The sequence below is a fragment of the Micropterus dolomieu genome, linkage group LG17, assembly GCF_021292245.1.
Source record: "Micropterus dolomieu isolate WLL.071019.BEF.003 ecotype Adirondacks linkage group LG17, ASM2129224v1, whole genome shotgun sequence".
NCBI classification, from domain to species: Eukaryota; Metazoa; Chordata; class Actinopteri; order Centrarchiformes; family Centrarchidae; genus Micropterus; species Micropterus dolomieu.
Genome location: NC_060166.1, coordinates 18,116,114 through 18,137,114, shown reverse-complemented (window position 1 = coordinate 18,137,114; position 21,001 = coordinate 18,116,114). Strand labels below are relative to the sequence as shown.

General features: G+C 41.4%; 2 protein-coding genes across 11 annotated transcripts in view; one reads left to right on the top strand and one right to left on the bottom strand.

Annotated features, from left to right (window-relative positions):
- trip12 (thyroid hormone receptor interactor 12) overlaps positions 1-21,001 on the top strand; it is a 43,530-nt gene that overhangs the window by 2,022 nt on the left and 20,507 nt on the right. For 2 of the 7 annotated variants that reach the window (XM_046074190.1, XM_046074187.1), the window contains exons 3-5: positions 17,204-17,350; positions 17,771-17,896; positions 18,146-18,933. In XM_046074190.1, the coding sequence (XP_045930146.1) occupies positions 17,253-17,350; positions 17,771-17,896; positions 18,146-18,933 (1,012 nt within the window). In that variant the 5' untranslated portion in view covers positions 17,204-17,252. Of the gene's footprint in view, positions 1-14,069; positions 14,199-14,220; positions 14,365-14,665; positions 14,684-15,524; positions 15,634-17,203; positions 17,351-17,770; positions 17,897-18,145; positions 18,934-21,001 lie in introns of those variants that run through there. The other 5 variants (XM_046074186.1, XM_046074189.1, XM_046074192.1 and 2 more) reach the window with 5 other exon arrangements.
- zbtb38 (zinc finger and BTB domain containing 38) lies at positions 396-15,379 on the bottom strand. Of its 4 annotated transcripts, none has more exons than XM_046074195.1 (4): positions 15,099-15,379; positions 12,869-12,977; positions 12,473-12,645; positions 396-4,735 (listed from the first exon to the last, which is right to left on the bottom strand). In XM_046074195.1, exons 2-4 carry the CDS (start codon positions 12,876-12,878, stop codon positions 1,064-1,066), a joined length of 3,855 nt encoding a protein of 1,284 aa, XP_045930151.1. In that variant the 5' UTR covers positions 12,879-12,977; positions 15,099-15,379; the 3' UTR covers positions 396-1,063. The 4 variants fall into 4 exon arrangements, with proteins under 4 accessions (XP_045930151.1, XP_045930150.1, XP_045930152.1 ...); XM_046074194.1 differs by lacking the exon at positions 15,099-15,379 and adding an exon at positions 13,546-13,789; XM_046074196.1 differs by lacking the exons at positions 12,473-12,645; positions 12,869-12,977; positions 15,099-15,379 and adding an exon at positions 10,422-10,891.

Below are 21,001 nucleotides of genomic sequence, written 5' to 3'. Positions count from 1 at the left end.
ATGCAGTTGAATGGCGTCACTTCTGAGAAACTGTACCCCACTCTCCCTTAAACGCCAGTCATGTTCTGAAATCTACAGCATAACCCAATGATATTTTCTATTTTTATTTTTTTTTGTTCTTGTATTTTTGTATTTTTATTTTCTAATAAAAATTCCATCTAAATCTAAACATTACTGGCTAAGATGACCATGCATATTAGATTGTACTCTAACTGCATGGAATAATGGAATTATATATGACTTTTCTTTGTTTTGATATCGGCATTATATATCTGCAATCAGCCGCCCTGCTCTCTAAATTTCAGCATCGGCTGCTGAAAAAAGCATATCGAATTGTGAATGGAGAATCAAGCATTTACTGTATCTCTAACTAAAAGAAGGACAGGATGTAATGGTTTACAATATCAGCAACATTTATTTAAATAGTTTTACATGTTTTATACATAAACACACAAAAGTCGTAACATTAATCTGTATGGTGCCATGTGTTATTTATAAATTAGAATTATATCAATGGTGCTAAGAATTGAAATTGAATTATCAAAGTATTTAACCAAGAGATTAGCATAGTCTAACTATAAAGTGCAACTCACCATGGCCAGTTAACTGAACGGAAGATTAAGAAATGTGACGGTTGTAAATTCACATCATTTTCCCCAGAAATATTTTTAAAAGTGAAGCTGTAACCAAACTAGGTTAGCTTTTCAGTTTTTCAACACATCATACCCCTGTTCTGAAATTTCACACAGTTTAAAGAAATGTTACCAACATTCATGTATTTTCTTGAGGTTACAGTCAAGTCACTGAGTCTGCCATTTATGCATAGAGAACGGACAAAGTACAGTCTGTGTCAAAAGGTCCTATATTATCCAAAAAATATCTTTTACAAAGGTGAACAATCACTCAGTCATTACCAAAACACTGGTATTAGATCATCATGTTTAGTGTTGTCCATTCAAAACATTGAGCTCAGCTTACAACATTACTACGTTTCCTGACTAAACCAGTGGCTTGAGGTCAAGCTTCATTCATGTTCTCGTTTGCTTGTTGTTGGCCACAGTCCTCAAAGATCTTTAAAAAATGGCTCCTCTTTGCACATCCATTTTTCTGGCTTGTGTATAGAAATGTGGGTACCTTTAGTTTCAGAGTCAGTTCTCCTAAAGAGTTTATAGGACTTCTCATTGTGACTGCTTGTTCTTGGCCCCATCAAAATATCCTTGTTGCTGTCGCTGTCTCTGTCACGGGCTTGCTTTTTTGGGGTGAGATGCATAGAATGCTGTGCATTGAGCCGTTTTTTTGCTATTTTATGTTTCACCTTTGACTGTGTCAGGGAAAACAGTGGGTCGATGCAGGGCGATAATGGACTTTTAATGTTGGAATATGACATGTCTTGGTAGGTAGTCACAGACATAAAGTCAGTTGTTTCCTCGACTTCAGGCTTAATTTTATCAATGGAAAAATGTTCTTCTTCCACCCTTTCACTTTTTATGTGTGTGTCCCCTTGATTGTCACTGTCTTCTGATTTGATGGTGTCTTGTTTATTGCCTTCACTCATGTGTGCTGAGTATTTAGAACATGGTGTGAAGTTGTCATAATTATATCCCTCCTCATTTGTCTCCTGGTGTTTTTTCTCATGGCTTCTCTTAGTGGCAAGGTAGAGAAAACGCTGGGGACAGAAGGAGCAGCGATATTTCTTCTCTGTGTTGGGGCTCCGGGGTGTATTATCAAAGCAGGAGCCATTTTCCATACAGCTGTTGCAGATGTAATCACCACCGGCAGGTACCTCACCAGGGGGACCTTGTTTACCGCAGGTCCGGCAGAAACATGGGTGGGAACCAATAACATGAGCTTTCAGACCGGTCTCTGTGATAAAAGAGCTGTCACATATATCACAGTTGTAGGTGGCCCTTGGGCTGGAGTTCCTGCTAAGACTGCGTTTCACCTCTCCGCTACCACCTGAGATGCTCTCTTCTGCCAGCCAACTGCTTTTATCGAGGTGGGCCTCACTAGCAGCAGCTCTGTCGACAGATGTTTCAGGATAACGGTGAAACAAAGCATTTCTGTGCTTGAATCTCAGCTTCTTCCTTTTCTTTTTGGCTTTGTAAGAATAGTAGGGACGCCAAAGCATATCAGCTGTGTCACAGTCATTAGGATCATCGTATGTCTCTGGCTCTGTGGCGGCAGCAACTTCTGTTCTGAGGCGGAGTCTGGGGCTCTCTGAGTTTTCCCTTGTTGGAGGACACTGACTCGGGCTGTCCTCACACAGTTCTCTGATTCTCCTTTTCTTTCTGGGGAAGAGCTTTGATCCTTTGATTCGGCGTCGGATGATGGCTTCATTGCCTATTTTCACTGTTATCTGACAGAGCGGCATGGAAGCACCATCCACAGATGGACCCGGGCATGCAGGTTTAGCAATATATGTTTCTGTCTTTTCCCCCATCGCCTTATTGCGCACCAGGTTCTCAGTGCTTGACTGAAGTATCTCCTTAGTCATATCCTCAACACTTTTTGCAGAAGCTGATAGCTCACCTAACTTTTTAACAGTGTTCAAAGAGTTTAAGAAAGGCATGTTATGACTGATGTGCTCTGAGTTACTTGGTACTGGCGGATCATCTTTGTAACCTCCTGCAGAAGACTCTGTATTGGGTTGTAAAGAGAAGGTACTGTCATAGTTAATGATGGGCGAATCTCTATTCTCAGCCTCTTTTCTTTTGCCTCTCTGAGCTTCCAATTCACTATTCAGACTTTGGTCAATATCTTGGTCGCATGGCTTGCCGAAGCAGACGCGAGGCATGACAGGTGCCACCATCTTTGTTGTGGCCATGAATGTCAGAGGGAAAGAAACAGTATCAGGATGGCTGATCAGACCATTTTCTTCAAATGGACGGCTAAGAGAGTTGCTTTCTAATGGGGCTTGGTCACCTCTTTCAACACTCTCTGAATATGTCTGGCTGTACGTCTTGTATTGTCTCTTTCTAAACTTCATAGGCAGAAGCCTGTAGAGTTTGATTGGATAAACACTGGCTTTCAGTCCACCGTTTGCGGATTTTTTCTTAACAGCAAGACTGGGATCAATGCCGTGAAAAGACTTCTGATGGTTCTTTAAGATGTAATATGTCATGAATGTTTCCAGGCAGAAAATGCACTGATAGCGGCGTTCACCTGTGTGCCAGATTTCATGTTTAGTACGGTACTCTGCCAAAGCAAACACTTTATTGCAATAATGACAGGGATAGGCCCTCTGCCAGGAATGTACATTCTCGTGCCTCTTCAGACTGGATAGGGTGACATAGACCCGTTTACACACACTGCAGTTGTATCTCCTCTGGCTGCCACCCGGCCTCACTGCCTTCTCCTCCTCATCCGGAGGCTCTGATTGGTCCACTTGAGGAGGCTCTGGGGTGTAAGAGGTGGGGAGGTCAGCAGAAGGAAGTGGTGTCATGATGCTCTCCGTGTTCGGTATGTCATCTGAATGGAGGTCCACCTCTTTGGTTGGTATGGCAGTTGCATCTAGTTTAGGCAGGTCCCTTACAGCTTTGGGACAGACCTGTTCGTGATTGCGCAGCCGTTTGAGGTGTATGAACTTTCTGTGACAGAACTTGCAAAACAAATGACTGACGAAACGCTTTTTATGTACCTCTGAGTGAATGGTGAGAAGAGCTTTATTTGTGAATATCTCTGGACAGTGCTCACATCCGTAGATTGAAAAGCTGTCCTCTGTGTGTGGGGAAAGGGTTGGTGGACCTAACTCCATTGGAACATTGTCAGTGGCTATAGGAAGCCCTGGGTCTATACTTTTTTCTCTGTCTGCCTCTGAAAAAAGCGGAGGTGGTGTCATCACTGCGACAGGTGGTGAAGAAACACCACCAGCTGATGTGGTGGTTATTGTATTTGGTTTATCTGTTTGTGGTTCAGCTGGTGTTGGAAGAACACTTCTACCCAAAATGCCTCTCACCCTGTGGCGCTTTTTAAGTGGGCCTGTGTTCCTGTAAATGAGTTGCTTTGGCTGTGATATTGCTGGCTTACAGACAGTCTTGCTGTCCCACTCACTGCTATCTTTGCCTTCATTAGATTTGCTTACTGCATATGAGTGCTCAGAGAGGGCTTGTGTTGTCTCATTGTTCCCGTTGAGGCAGGAAGTTGTCGGGCAACTTGATGGGAGCTGTCCTTCATCTGGTGACTGCCTATCCCCATTCGTTTGAACAAGAGGACACACTTCAGTGATAGAGAAGGCATTAGTAATGCGTGGCCCTCTGGCAGTGTCCATCTCCTCAGGCCTGGGAGCTTCCTTCTTTGTTTTTTTAGACAAAGGAGCTTTACTGCAGTCTGTGGATTTACCACATTCGCCCTGCCTGTCTTGTTCTGCAAGCTTCTCTAAAAAAGGAATTCCAAGTCTTTTTCCAGCTGCCACTAGCCCCCCTGTGTCCTCTGCACCAGGTGATGTCACCTTTGAGCAGTAGATAAAGTTGAGGATACTGGCAAACACCTCAGACTTCAGGTCCATCAGCTCCAGCACTTGGCCAGAGCTCCATGTCTCAGAAGTTGTTAGAGCGTTCCTGAAGTACCCGCTGCACGCTGCCAGGATGTTCTTGTGGGCCCGAAACTTAACATCCTCCACCACAATGGTAACATCACAGAAGAGGCCTTGTGAGCGCTGCTCATTGAGCTTGCTAAGCACAGTTTGAGGGTGAGAACTATCCATCAGGTTCTGAGTACATGGGGACACCACAGTCATCTAAATAAAAAAAGAAGAGAAGATAGAATTACATTAGATGATTACAAAATGGTGGCTCTGACTGTTTGATATTGTTAAGAAGACATCCAAAACATGTCTGTACATTTTGTTTTAAAAGATTCTGGCTCTTCTAGTGTTCTAACACTAGATGGCAGTAATGTCCTGACAGATGAGCTCCAGTGCCACCAGTCTGGTCAACAGTTCTGGTGACTCAAGCCTTCATAACCTTCATTTAAAAAAGCATTAAGTTTAAACTTAATGAATGGGTCACATACTGAAATTAAGAAAAACTATGGAACCATCAGAAGATAATCTATTGTTAATTCTTGAGGACGCTTTTATTCAACGGATTCAGGATTGTTCCACTACTCTCATAAGTCTGTCCCGTTATTTTGTTTTATTTTCCTTATTCTTGTTTCTCTCATGTAGAAGAGAACTTTAATCTAAAGGCTAAATGAGATATATTTAAAAGCCAGTCTCATTGTTTTACTGTAGGGAACATCATTGATGGAAAACTATAATAAAATTGGTTTTGATATTTCAGTAACAGCGGGCTGTAAACCTTTTGTCAGTGCTAAGATGTGGGACAATAATTGTTTTGAATAATGGGTTTATGTTGAGGAAGACATTGTTTCTTATCCCAGCTTTCAGAAAATATGTGGCATGTTGATACTACTGTCAACATGCCTTTGTAGGTCGGGTGAGTGTTTCATGCAACTACATAGAAATATTGAAATACTATGTGTCAAAACGTTAACAGTGACTTCAAATTGTACTGTGAGGGTTGTGATTAAAAGTAAAAGATATAGTTTATCACGTTGTTAATTACTTTTACTACTTTGTGCCTGCCCAATAATTTCCTTTGTTTTCCATCGCAGGTTTTCCCTGCGGAATAACTCTTTCATACATGGAATATTCTTGTCATTATCAGCCCAAGTTGCACTAATCCCAGAACAAAGCCATGAGAAGGCTCTCATCTTTCTAAAACAACAGCAGTACCGTAAATGCAAGGGAGGTCATGGCCCGCATCTGGTAAAATATACCGTGACTCCCTCAGTTGTAGATGTTTTGGTCCATTATTACTTATAATTCAGTTTTTGTGGTAATGTATTCAATACGCTACCACAGCTCTGCACTAGGCCTGGTTCAGTTGTCATGTCAGCCCCATTCTTCTCAAGTCCTATGCTAATGTGAATATGACATGCAGACAGTTACACACTGATGACTCATACGCTCCCTTCTTCAGTTGTTTGTCAGGCGGCAATGGAAGCATCCTTTCGCTTGTCTCACATACAGTTTTTGTCAGCTCCAACTACAGGGAACAGTTAATTACTGCCTCATGAGGGAAATTGCAGACAAGAAGAGCCGTTGATGTACAATAATTACTGTTTTTAATTACTGTTATAAAAAGAAGAAACATTGACATTTAGTCTATTCAAAGTAGATGACTTGATGATAATATTTTAATACTATATCTTGACGATGCACATCTTAGTCTTCCAGTTGTTACACACACTGCTGCACTGTTTACACTAGGATAACAGATTTCTGGTCAGGCAGGGAATGCCATCTCTCTTGTATATTGACAAAGCAGCATTTGTGGATTAGTTTGATTTTTAAAGTAAACTAAGATGAACTCTTAAAGGAAGTTAAAGTTCATTCATTCTCCCTTTGAAAGAGGATGTATCACTCAGCAAGATGTTCTAATTTTGGCTTACTCATATCAGTGTCAGTGTGGTTTGAGCATGTACTGAGTCATTTGGCACGAAGCATCCTGACTGTACCTGCTAAGACGCACTCAGCTTAGTGATGAATTGTCACACCTGCATCGAAGTTATCTAAATATCTAACATAAGCTCAGAGAGAAGTTAATGTAATGTAATAATGTGAAGTTGTACTTCACATTATTATTATTATTATTTTTTACATCTTCATTTATGGCTGCATCAAAAGTCATACAGTGACTGTGCAATCTAGCACGAGACCATGACTTTCTTTTGCTAACTGCCACCCAGGGGCTAACATGGATATATGTCTCTCTGTTGTAAACTTATGTGTTATGCCTGCTTAATTAGTGGAAAACAGAAGAAGAAGAGTTGAATTGATCCAAATGAGATTTAGTCTGTGCAAATTATACTGTCAAGATGGTCTCAAGTTGTATTAAGTTAACATGCAGTTCAATTTGATATCTTATTTTGTTTTGCTTATTTTTGTCTTGGGTATTACACAACACTTGTAAATTTGTTGAAATTTTTTTAAGGTAATAAATTTACAGTATTTTTTCTGTTTCTCTAGAGGGGCTTAGGTAATTCATCAGTGATGTTATTTTATGTTTAGTTTTTCCCCCCACTCATGTTCAATTTTCTGTTTGTATGACAAAAACAATATGGCCGCCATTCTTTGCAGCCTCTCAGACTGCTGAAAACACAACCAGCCTCCTGCCTTCTTTCTCAGACAGGCCTCCGTTGTCATGGCAACATGCTATGGCGCAGCTCTTATTGGGATTCAGCCGGATGGCAAGTGATGGTATTAGCTGTCTGGGTATTCGGTCCCCTCTCTCCCACAAACATCCTGCCCTCTCTGAGAACCTGCAATACACAGCAGTCCACAGAGCCATAGAGGTTTGCCTTTGTCTGCTTGAATATACTTTGTGTATTGGTCTGCGTGTCTTTGTCTGCAGCAGAAATGCTACCCAAAGGACTTTCTCATGTGGTAACAGCAAGTGATGTGCCACTGCTTTCATACTAATTTCTCAGTTTGTGCCGTTCACAGAACCAGTTTCATATTTTCTTCTAGGTTGCTATTGTACTTTACCACTTTCATTTTTGACAATTTATACCAATTGTTGTGGTTTATTACCACCACATGCTGAGCGGAAATTTTGAATTTGTCGTCAGTGCTTATGATTTTGCCACACCCAAACCTTACTTTACCTTCAAAGCGCATGTGATATTATTTTTTATGTCTCAACCTGTAAAATAAAAATCCCCACATACCAAACCACAAACCAAGAAATGACAGTATAGCATACAGACAGTCTTGTCAGAGCGAAATGTCAAAGCAAAAGCCACTTCACGCACCTCTGCAAAGCGTACTTCCGCAAAAAAAACAGGTTATAAATTGAGGGAAACCATGCAAAACATACCTTAGTAAATCAGAGAAAATGATGCACGGCGAACAGGAAACAGTGTCATGCAGTATCCCTTTTCTACAGCCAACTATACACGAAAAACAGTTTCGTGAGAGCAAGTAGTTTTTTTTTTTTATCTATGATGGTCGCTGAACAGTGGTGGTGTCAGAAGCAGAGCTTTTTCTGACGTCTTTCTTCCTCTCCCTCCCTCTCTGTGTGCAGATGACTCCAGCTCCAACGTCCTTCGCCTCTATCCATGCAGCCGAGGTCCTGGGCTAGATCTGCCCTGCCCTCCTCTAACTGTCCCTCTTCTGTCCTACCACAGCTATAGGAGTAACTCACAGTTTATACATCTAAACCGGAGTATGGGTCTGCCTCTGTGCTAGCTGGGCAACTGAAGCGTTCGTTCTGGAGCCACTGAGCAGGAAACGGCAACTTTTATTAAGCATGGCAGAGGGCTGTAGGGAGAGCGGAGAGATGCTGGGTGCTACATCACACCCAGCTCTGTATTCGATGCTACAGCAAGAGAAAGCGCTCAGCTGCATTGCTGCGTTGAGTGAGGAGTACAACAAATGCTGTATTAAACCTCCACAGCACCACACTGGTGAGATCTCGATGCATCGATGTTGACCAAAAGGGAAATTATCTTTTGCAAGAAACAAAATTATCGGTAGCCGTCATAGAAACAACATGCACCTTGAATGCATAACGCTACACCATCTGTTTCATGCTTGTGCACACAGACTCTGTCTGTGCAGCAATATATTACACTAAAGCCCTTCATCCGCGCTTACGCAGTCACTGTGGTTAGGTAATGCAGAACCCGAGAGAAGATGGCAGTGACTACTGTCCTATTCTGTGTCACAGCAGTCACAGGACAGATGTTTATCGATGCTTTTTCTCACAATTGCAGCGAGGGTGCAGGATGCAAGGCTGAGGGCAAAAAGAGAGTCCTGCGATCAGCGAGGACTCTCGGTATACCTATGTAGAGGGTGCTGATTGATGCAAAAGCAGCAGATGCGTCAGCACTGCAGACGGGGGGGAGGGGAGGAAGCTGAACCCGACATGGCACTGTGAGACTCTCGCTAGCCTCTGAGGACGGAAGCCACTCTTTTATTTACACAACTGAGTGTAGTCATATGACGGACTGCAGGTCTTTTCCTCATGCTGGCCGAGACCCACTTTAAACCAGTTTCAAAGCCACTTCATTTTTATGTACTTTTGACTTCAAAAGACGAAGTAGCAGGTGCCATGTCATTATGTGTGCACTCACTCATTGCCCTGAAGGAAGGAAATGTGCTATTCATGGAGTGTTTCGTCTTTAAAATACACTCAGTGATCACCCTGAATCTCAGCTGCTGCATTGTCCTGTTCCCTTTTCTGTGATGGGCACATCACATTAGATTGGTTTCATGAATATACAATTAACCACAGGCTCAGTCTTCTATTTTTGGTTCTGATAGCAAGACCTGCTTACTTAAAGACCCCTGCATTAGCCTGGGGAGCAGCCAGTATACCAGTTTGTCAAGTTGCTAAACCTTAAAGAGATAACTGTGATGAGGCACAAGTGGCTTCAGTGCATGTCCTCTATCATCTAAATTTGGGAAACTACGGGAGAGCCCTGCTGGAGTTGAAGTGGGACTCCTGTCAGTCAAATATACTCTAGTTCTTAAATTCACAACAAAGACACACATTAGTAGACACCAAATAAACAAGTAAGTCATAAGTCAACATTGTCATTATATTTAAAGATAAAGGTTGGAGGTTGTTTTGTTGACTGCAGTATATTTTGGGTTTTCTCTGAGCCAGCGTCTTAGATCCAGACCAGGCAGATCAGGGGCATTTAGAGGGAATATACAGAATGTTTTTCCTTGGAGCACTTTTAGTTTGTGTCCTTCCTCACACTAATATAAAACAATCACTAATTGGTATGTACCATATGTACGTTGTATCTTTAAGAATGCATGTAGGCTGAAATGCATCAGTGGAAAGCCAATAAAATTAATGCTTTTTAATCATTTACTCCAAAACATTGTACCATAGTGGACCATTTTAAACATTGTACCATTTTTAATTGCTTTTCCATAATCGGGGTGACTGGCTTTGGAGTTTACAGGGTTGGGAGCCATTATTTATGTTCATTAAATAATTGGGAAACTGTTCCTTTTATAAATTCACATTCAAAATAGAGCTCAAGCTAAATTGCAATCAAAACTGCAAGAGCAAAAATTTCACTGCCCTTACTTAAAGCGCTCACATGTTACTCTACATGGATCATATGAAGTATTTTGTAAGCAGCACTTTGTCACCCACACTTGATATCACAGCTAGGATGCGTTCAAAACCACAGGACGTTTACAGGCCTCTGATGCTCAGTAAGCTCAGCTGCGGCCTGTAGAGACTCTGATCAGCAGGGAGGCACGGAAGGCAGTACAAGGCTGAGTAGGCCTCATCCTCATTCTCAAAGCATTCACACTCTTAGCATACAAAGACACTCATCCCTGGTAGCACTTAACGTTGCTGCCTTAACAAGCATTCATACTTTGAGTCGCCTACCAAAATGGTTCTGTGTGGAAGGTCTTGCTGGGCCTGTCTCTGTCGCTGTGGAAGCCTCTCTGGTGTTTGTTTAGGAGGAGGAAAGGAGAGTGACAACACGGCTCCCGTTCTCCCTTTGGCCTAGACTAGGACTTTACCATCTTCCCTCTTCACTGCTGTCTTGATGTTGCCTGTGGACCATGGTTCTGGCAGAGTTTCCTGTTCCTGCTGTGTATAGTTGCCTTCTGGAGGCTGCTGCCACTGCTGCGTCACTCCTGCTGCATCACTGACCCACAAAGAAGAGCTGAGAAGGAGGGGTGGTGACTGTGTGGAGGCAAGGGATAAGCAGAAAACAACCGGCACTGCTTTACACTGCTCCAGCAAACAAATGGATGAGGCTTCCGCTCTGCCTTAGTTTGGGGCCTAGTTGCTGCTGTGGTATTCAGGAAGTGGGTCGGGAGACAGATCCTTTATTGTTACGTAATGAATATTTTTCCTCCTAGACCAGACTCAGCTGAGAAGGCGGTATCCAGTGTTCAGAGGCTAATAATAGGCCATAGTACCTACCAGTCAGGGCTGTATGCGGTCATGTGAGATCATTCCAACACCCAGCTATCATCTGGGCAGAAGATTATTTAATATTGAGGGGAGTTTTGTTTATGGAAAATGACATGTATTTTAACATGTGCTGTTTAACAACATATTCCTCTTGTCTCTTATACGGGATAATGTAATGACTTATGTTTGTTTGTCATCTTTTTGTGACAATAACAAACAAGAACAGTATGTTAGTATGTAGCTGCTGTTAACATTTATTATACCTTATATTGTCTCTGATCCACTAAGGTACCTGTTAGAAAAAAAAAAACAGTGCATACCTTTGTTAGCTTGCTTGTACAGGTTTCAGGTGAGGTAGGATCGGTGTGACAGTTGCCCGTACAGTGGTATTTGTACAAGGTTTCAATCCAGAATACGTGTGTTTTACTCTTTAGGCCTGGATATGGTAACCAGAATTACAACACTTGTTTTGCACACGCTACCCAAAGGGTTTATTTGCTTGATCCTCCTCCTCCTACCATATCATCTGACTCTATTTTTTTTTTTGCCATTGTGCTCCCTCTGCTGGCTGCACAAGTGAACACAGCACACAGACCATCTACAAAGCCAGGCTGGATGTAAGTAGACACAGCGTTTAGTGCTGTGAGCCTTCAGCAGAGGGCGCAAGAACAGTTCACTGGCAAATGTAAACAGGAAGTTTATGATGAAATTTACCAGTTACCTTGATAAGATCTCCAGTTGTACATTTAAATTCTTTTTAGATCATGTTTTAGCAATTTATCATTCAGGAAACACTATGGGACACTAAACACTGCATTATACAGTATGCTAATTTAATTTACTAGCAATATTACACAATGTAAACTCTTGTATAACTTGCAAGTATCTATCCACTGAATACTGGTGGTAAATGTTGCCATTCAAAGTGTAACAAGAAAGTAGCAACACAAAAATACTGATTTGTTTTGAAGAAAATGTGACACTTACTTTGTGACACAAAAACTAATGGAATATACATTTTTCTTGTAGATAACATCTCAATACTACATTTAAAACTTAAAAAACTCTCACAAAACCTCACTGAAAACACTGGCTTTTATTTCACAAAGGGCAAAATGAATACTGGCTACCCATTCACTGTGATAGCATTTGTATTGCAGTTGTTTGAGAACGGCAATCAAACTTTCCAGTTGCTTCACTGCTGCTCATTGCTGCCACTGGTGTGGAAAAAAGTAAAGAAGGTTGTCCTCCAGCCTATGAAATTTGCTATGCCCTCCATGTCACTGGTAAACTCAGTACAGCGATTCCTTACAGTGTGCTCCCAAAACTTCTCAGAATTGCAGAGCTGGTAAAGTCCAATCAGAGCCCAAGACGACAAAACACAATGCAGATTTACATGTGTGGTTGTCAGTGTACAAATACACATGAGCACAACTGTACATACCAGAGAGAGAGAACAAAATAGAAACTAACACCATTTCTGTGTCCCCTAATATAGACAATACTGAACTCACCTTTCTAAATCTTTGTGAAGCCTGTGCAAGCAGTGTTGTATTTTTCAGCTCTAGGTAGGACAGGATTCTGAGCAAAATATCATCAGGTAAGCGCTCCAGGTAATCAAACTTTCCTTGACAAAGTGATATTGTGTATTCCAGGATCCTCTCCCCAAAAACAGCACCAACTTCTTCTACAGATGAGGAGTACAGCACACACTGGATGTCAACTACTTGAAAACCTAAAGCATTCTCTGTCAAATGATAGACTTCCGTTAAAGCAAATTGCTTAGTTCAAACAAGGTACAGTAACCTTTTGCCAAACAAAATTAAATGAAAAAACAGTGTCCGTGTCACTGACATAGTGCAATGCTACTGGGCAGTAATACGGTTTCTATGCTTATGAAGAAACCTTACGCTGTAGCATTTTCTGATGTAGGAAATCTTCATGAGATGCCTTCAGCTCTTTGGGTGCAGCGCCCCGACATTCGACTCGCACAGAAATCTTCCATGATGTCCATATTACCTAAAGTTAGAAGAAGGGCAGAGTGAAGAATGACAAATCACCTGAGGCATGATGATTTTAACCTACTGCAACATTTATTATGCATGCCTATTCATTTAGCAACTCATGTAGGTTACTATATTATTATGACATCAATTTATTTACCTTGTCATTCAATTCAACTTGAGGTGTAAAAGTTATACTGCATGCAGGGTGTAAAATTAGCTGTTTTGTCTACCAGCGAAATGGTTAGTGAACCAGCCACTCAGACTAGATTTTTGGCTGGTGAGTCAACAAAGCCTCCCAGCCATATGTCTTCTTAATTTGCACATTTTACCAGCATGTGGCTGGTGCTAATTTTGCACTCTGACTGCATGGTACAGCCAGACCATATTCAACCAGAAAGCAACCTACAAAATATGTAATATTAGCCCAGTAAGGTATTAAGTTAATTATATTTAGCTAGGAGTAAATTAAGCTAACTTCAGTTACATTATGCACAGTGGTTTTATCAACAGTTTTTTTATTTTTTACAAAGTTATTCTTCGAGACTCTGCTTCATAATTAGTAACTCATACAAATACTCTACCTCATTTTTGGTAATAACAAGTTGGAAATAATCTTTTGTAGGAGGTGGACCCTGCCCCCTGATTTCAAATAGATGCTCTTCGAGTAAGGACGCCATTTTGGACGCAGAATTTTATTGTAACCATGACAACCGAAAAGAAACTGAAATAAACAGTATTTACGCAAAATTTAGAGGAAACTGTTTGATGGATGTTATGTTACATTTATGTGAGGTGATGCACAAAAAGTAATGCAGGACATCAAATAAATTAGATAATTGTTTTATGTATGTTTATGGGGGGGGGGGGCACGACCCAGCGGACTGATACTTTGTGTTTGTGACAAGCTAATGTTCCCAGTGACTTCAGTGTTGCAGTGATTATCTTTTAAAAAACGAGAAATATAGCTCCATCTGTTTCGACTTAAGAGCATATAGTTAAAGCTACATATATAGGTCAATACAGACAGTGCTCGCTGCAGCATCGTTGGTAAAAATAAAAATAAAACCAAATGCCAAAAGCTAAAAATCAGAAGTAACTAGTCCCTGAGCGGATGAATCACGCGGATGTATATTGCAGTTGTAGGTCCCTCAGCTGATGTGAAACTAGAAGGGGTAGAGAGAGAAAAGAGGAGCTGGTGCACTGTCTGTTACAACTACAACACTGGAACAAATAGGTAACAACATTATACAAAAGGTAGAAATTTTCAGTGACATCTCAGCCAACAGTCTCTTGGACCTTCGAGACTATTCAATATCGAAATACATCGGAGGAATTATGAGTCAGTGTTGCGAAAATATCTCGAGTCCCGTTCCTGCTTTCCTGTTTTTTGTGTCTAAAAGGTATCAGAGGCCATTTCTTTTTGCTAGCTAGCGTTAACGTGCTAGCTGCTAGCTAGACAACTTGTAAAATTTCAACAAAACTTGACAAAATTGTTCCCAAAAGACTGAAATCGTGAGTTGTAACGGAGCTGTTGTTTGTCACATAAATCCCATTACCATCCTGTCGAGCTGGCAATGCGTTAGCCAGCGACAACAAGGCTTGCTAATATTAATTAGCTTGCATGCCAAGGTTAGCTGGTAATAACGCTCTTGTTTGGTTTGACAACGTTTAACGTCAGCTACGTGACTGCTCTGCAGTAGCTAATTCGGTATTGATAAGGTCAGTGGTTTATTATCAACGGTATAGCTAGCTTAACTAATACCAAGCAGTAACAATAGCGTGTCTAGCTAATGGTCAACTGTTTATTTTTGTCAGTGTTTGCGAGTGAACCGTCAATGATGAAACGTTCGTTATCTTATTTGGCTAAGCTAGCATTAGCTTGCTAATAATTAGCCTCGGTACTTATAAAAATGCTTTATTAAATAAGGTACTTGACATTGTTCGACCCCTTTTGACCAAAGTCTAAATATTAATTATGTACTTTGTTGACACGTCGCTTGTAAGTAGTCAACGTGTTTTTCTGCCTGGCTAACATTAACGTTAGCTAAACGCTAGCCTGTAGTGAGAGGCAGGCATTGGCCTTAAGTGAGCTTGGAAAACATTAGTGATCCCCAGAGCCAGCGAACTTACTCACAATCGCTTTGACAGTTGCTAAGAGAGTGATACTGGATCTTCCTGGTTACCTGTCGTCCTGACAGTTGTGTTATATTCATATAATCACCCCATCAAACGGTACAGAAGGTGAGCTAACTGGCGTTTGAGACGTGTATATTTTTTTCCTTTAAACTTGATCGTCAGCCAGACACAGACCAGTGTGTCATGGCAGTCAGAATACCAAGTTAGCTTACGTTGGTTTACTGGTAGCCTGCTAGCTATATTACATTAAACCGCTTTCGAAAGACGGTCCAGCCGATGCTGCCATTTTCGATGTGTAATGTTAGCTAATCTCAGGTGAACGTAATCAGTATTTGCCATTTAAGGGACTGTTCTTGGCCTTTCCCTTTAATACCACAACAAGGTGCAAACAAGGTAACGTTAGCAGTTAGGATTGGACAGCGCGTTTAGTTAGGGAGCTAACTCTAAATAGGTTAACACACCGGTACGCCAACTACGCATTTCCATGTAACCACTGCTGCGTTAGCCAACGTAACTTCAACAACGAACCTCTGGTATGTGGTTACTAGCCTTTTAGCGTTTTTTATTCATCCTGTTCAATATCCAGCGGTTAGAAGATTCCCTATTGTTACGTGGGAGTTTTTTGTGTGGATACGTATGCGCCTAAGCTACTGTCAAAATGTATGGGACCTGCTAGGATATGTGTGGCTAAACATGCTAGTCGCTGGTAGTAGAGAACTACGTCAGAAATATAGGCCTCTGTAAATCATGGGTATAAAAATTGGACACTGACGTTCTTGTTTAGTGGTGTAGTAATAGGAACTTTGTCCCGGCGAGTTTTTAAACCTGCCGATTATTCGTCTTATGTGCTCAACTAATCACATTATACGCGACTGTGGTGCAGCAGTTGTCAGAATGGACGAATAAACAAAGACGAGGATGCACTGTCAGTGCAGGCCTAAAATGGCCCTGTGAGCTTGCCAAGTGTGGCGTATTTTTATGATCAATGATATCATGATTTAAACTCTTAACTAAATTGGTAAATTGCCAATCTTTGTTTTCTAGATGGCAAAAACAATTCAGGTTGTGATTCAGAAGTTTTGTGTATCAGTTCCCTCATGTCATTAACTCATGAGAATTACAGATAAATTACACTTCTTCATATTTAAAAGACGCTTTCTTTGATATTCTGACAAAAATGATTAGTACAACCTACCCCAACAGCAAACTCTTTTGGTCAGGTATAGCAATAGTTTTTATGTATTAAGAGACTCTTTGAAACTTAATTCTCTTTTTATGTGGTATGTTTGACTCGCAGTCAGCCCAATGGTAGGTTTATTTAGATTTTTCTGTGACCTTGCTCATTATTATTCAGAGGAGTCTTGGGGTGTTCTATTAATATTTTAAAGTGATTATGATAATGCTTTAATTTTGAATGCATTGATGTCAGTTGTCCTTCCTGTCAAACTTGGGGTTAGTAAGATAGCTTTACAGTATAGGCCAATCTGTACTCATGATACAGGGTGAGACAATTGTTGTCTGAACTTCTCTTTTAAATGCGGTCTCTTAATTTATATTCAATTTTATATTAATTGATAGACAGAGTTAATGTTTATTCATTTGGTGGGTTAATGTAAGTGGTTCACATAAGTATCAATTTTGTGGTGATAAATATTTAGAGATGTGTGTGGAGCTTACTATTTTTTTTGTTTGTTTTTAGAATGAAGTATACTACTAAGAAATATATTTGATTATAAAAACAAATCATTTGAGTCTTCTCCCACAGCTAACGATTATATCAATTTTGAGTTGTCTAGTTCCTTGGTTGGTTCCATCTTTCTGGCAGCCTGTTTTTGCCACTACACGAATGGTAGTGATAGGATCGGTCAGTTCTTTTGTGATTGGAGTTTGTATGGTAAGTATGGAGATGTACAAACTTAAACTTCGTGAGATTCATGCCCCGATCATCTGAAATGGGCTAGAGAAGTGAGCTTCATCAGTCACCTTCGGCACAGCAACTTATTTTAAACCACGGACAACCCAGTGGATCTAGGAGAGCATAGGTATATGGCTTGCCATTGCGTTTGTTCAGGATTCTTATGTTGTTTGTATCTTTTATTGCAGTGAATGGTAGTGTCTAGAAAGGGTATGTCCCTTCAGGAGAGAGGTGCCAATGTCCAACCGGCCTAATTCCAATCCAGGGGGGTCACTGCGCCGTTCACAGAGGAACACTGCTGCGGCCCAGCCACAAGACCATACAGTCACGGGAAGGTGAGTGTACCTGTACACATGTCCAGTTTTAAGTAAAATTTCAATCCCAAGTAAAAGGCACTACTCATGGCTTGTGGGGAACATTAGTTGAGCCTTTCAACAAATGAGGACTGTATAGTACAGGGGTATTAATTCACGGGTGGTATATGTCTGTAGTTACTTGAAATTGTAATTTAATGCAGCATGATTACATTGGCCTCTTGATCAAAGGGGAAGCTTATCATGCGTTATTTTATCATAGTCAAATGGTGATTAACTCTGCTTTAGCTGTGTTTCTTGCTACTCCAGAGATGTTAATGATCAGAGGATATGCAGATGCAGTCAGCCGAAATGATTTGGGGATTGATCAAGTCTCTCTTTTATGTGACTTGATTACGGAAACCCACACTGTCACTTGCTCTTTAATTTCCAACCTTACAGGTTGCAGTCAGAGCAGGTAAAACATAAAGCAAATTCCCCACCTGAAAGTAGAAGACCTAATTCTAAGGCTTCCAAAGCCACAGCCAGCTCAGCCACTGGCCAGTCCAGAGGGCACAGCTCAAGAAGGTACCCCTCCTCTCTACTTGGTGCTTATTGTGTGTGCGTGTTTGTGGGTTTGTACTTTATCCAATAATATCCACTTAATTTGATTAAGTAAAATTCATAATGAAGAAGAAAATACAGTATTGTATACCTTTTTGGGTTTTGTTCTAAATCTGAATGAGTACAATGAATGTGGCACTGTAATTCACCACTTTTCACAGTTTGAGGAATTTTCTGAGATGGTGTTTTGCTGTCCCTCTTGCTCCCTGGCAGAAGCGGTCTTACTCTCTCCGTGGCTTCATTCGTGTTGCAAGACGAGCCAGAAGCTGCAGGGACATCAGAACAAGAGCGACCAGTCCACCAGTCAAAGAGTGAAGGCACCAGAGGGCTGAAGAGAAGTGAAGCTCCTGACCAAATTAGTACCTTCGGACCGACCCCTGCCAAGAAACCCAAATCGCTCCCACCACCCAGAGACAATACCTCAGAGACCAAGAAAGGCGCAGCCAAGTCCAAGAAGAGATCACTTGCTTCAGAACCACCTGCATCGTCAGGTCGAGGTCAGAGCAAGAAGAGCGGGGCCGCTGGGGCCTCACCAATCCAGAAACGGAAGAAATCGGACTCTCTCCCCGGTCTAAGTAGCACCGCTGGGTCCCTCCCCAATCGTACCGAGGGCAGAACTGCAAAACCCACCAAGCTGGCGTCTAAATCGGCCGCCTCAGCCAAAGCTGGGTGTAGCAACGTGACGGACTCCTCCTCCTCTGCATCCACCTCTTCCTCTTCCTCCACCACAGGCACAAATAGCACCACCACTCAGGGTGCCCGAGTCAAACAGGGAAAAGATCAGACCAAGGCACGACGCTCTCGCTCAGCCTCAAGCCCCTCCCCACGCCGTAGTACCCGCGATAAGGAGCAGGCCAAAACCGCCAGCTCTTCAAAATTTGAGTGGGCAGCACGCTTCAACCCCAAAGTCAACCTGCCAAAACCTAAACTGTCCTTACCCGGATCCTCCAAAACTGAGACCTCTAAACCTGGGCCATCAGGATTACAAGCTAAACTAGCAAGTGAGTCATTAACGGTGTATGGATCCTCTGCATTCATAATAGAAACACCACTGTCTGAGCTGAAATCTCTTTTGAAGCTTAAAGAGAACATTTCAGTACTATTTTTAGTTCTATTTCAGAAAAATTTGATAAGTTCATATATCCCTCTTGTAGTGATAGGAAAGGTTGAGCATGGTGAGGAAAGTATCTGGAAGGGTTTGCTTTAATGGGTTTGTAATTATATGAAAGATTTAAGGGTTTAAACAGGGTTATGATTTGGCTTGTAGTCGCAACATTAGCCATACGTGCTTGGATGGAGGTGACACCTCTAGCATTAAATGTCATAGGACCTGTGAGCCAAGCAGCATCAGTTACCAAACCTCACTCTGAACCGCTCTCATGTTAAGCCTCATAAAGTAGTGAGCAGTAAATTGATATTCCAGACACTTAGTGATCAGAATCATTCACAATCAGTCACAAGAGTAGAGTCTGTAATTTTCATTAAATAAAATGTGATGTATTGTGGGATTGTTAGTAGAACTTAGTTTACATGACATGTACAGCTTTTGTTTTTTCTATTGTGTGCGTTTTGATGACACTATATAGTAGGGGTGAGAGAAAAAATCGATTCGCAGATGCGATGCAGATGTGGAAGATTCTGGCTCGATTCAACAATTGTCAAAAAATCTCTTGTTTAAATGTTAATTGATAACGTAATGCTGACATAACGCAAAAGACAGAACTCGCGGAAGTTCAGCGCCTGGTCCGTCTGTGGCGGAGAGATAGACGAGAGAGACCAATGTTCCTCCTGTATTCGGCACACCGCTGCGGAATGAATAACCACCCTACTTAAATGTCACACAATCATTAACATCAATGCGTAAGTAATGATTTTAACTCGCACACTGCGAGCGTGGCAGCACTCAAAACTTGGCAGCCCTCTGTATATCCTGTGTATGAGGCCGAGCGAATGAGAGAGAGAGAGAGGGACAGCGGCAGAACATGACGGTGAAAGTTTGCAGAGAAAAAATATTAGCAGTAACATTCAGCCTGGCGGTAAATGTGCAGTGTAGGTCACCGTGTGTGTCCGTTAATAAGTCTGTAGTTTCCCCAACTGCTGGAAAAGCGAAGGCTGTCCGCACTAGCTAACATCTCCCCTGTACAGCATGTGTTTTGGCTGCTTATAACGTTAGTTAAATTAGTAATGAAGTAAAATGAATTAGCTCAGCTGTATGTCATTAGAACTTACCTACTTGTCGAGGGTTGAGAGCATCTGGTACAAGCTTAGACTAAACTGGTGCACAGCTCTGTCCTGTATACATACTGGACATCCTGATTATTTTAATTTTCAGAGGACTCTGAGAACTGGTTGTTGAAGAAATGATGGACCGTGGAGCTGAGGTTAATGAAGTAAATTAGGCATGCAAACTAGTCCTTTTAAGCTAATTAGGAAATGTTTCTTTTAGATTTTTATGTACAAATGAAATGCTTAGTAATTATCCAGAGATCCTGTATAGAAAAGAATTATGCATCAAGATGCATCTAATTGTTTTATAATACCTCTATAGAAGACCTCTGAGTCGTAATTGATCGTGAGGTGCCAAGAAATTCCCACCCCTACTAATACATTTGCACACGGAGAATTCGGACACTCAAATAAATGGCAGATGGTAACTATAGTGCACAAAATTGTAAATAAGGAGTGATTTCGGAAACAAAGCTTTCATCCAGACATTTGTGTAACTCTAATGATGTATCATTTATAAATACAGTTGGCGACACGCTGCATACAATAAAGCGTGTGTGTCTTGACTACCGTGTCTAGTTCACATGTGGTGAGTGTTGGCTTGACTGAGCCGGTGAACTTTCTCAGATTTCAGACTTAAGTACCAGTAGCCTAAAACTGAAGAATAGCTAAATACATAAATACTGCTGGTCACTCAGTTGTCAGTGTGGAACAAATGTTTGTTTGATTTCGCAGGTATGGTAGACACTCCTAAGAATCAAATTTAGAGTTTTCAGTAAGATCTTTATGGTGGCATTTATATAGTCTTGTGATTTGGTTGCTTTCATGAATACTGTAAAGAAC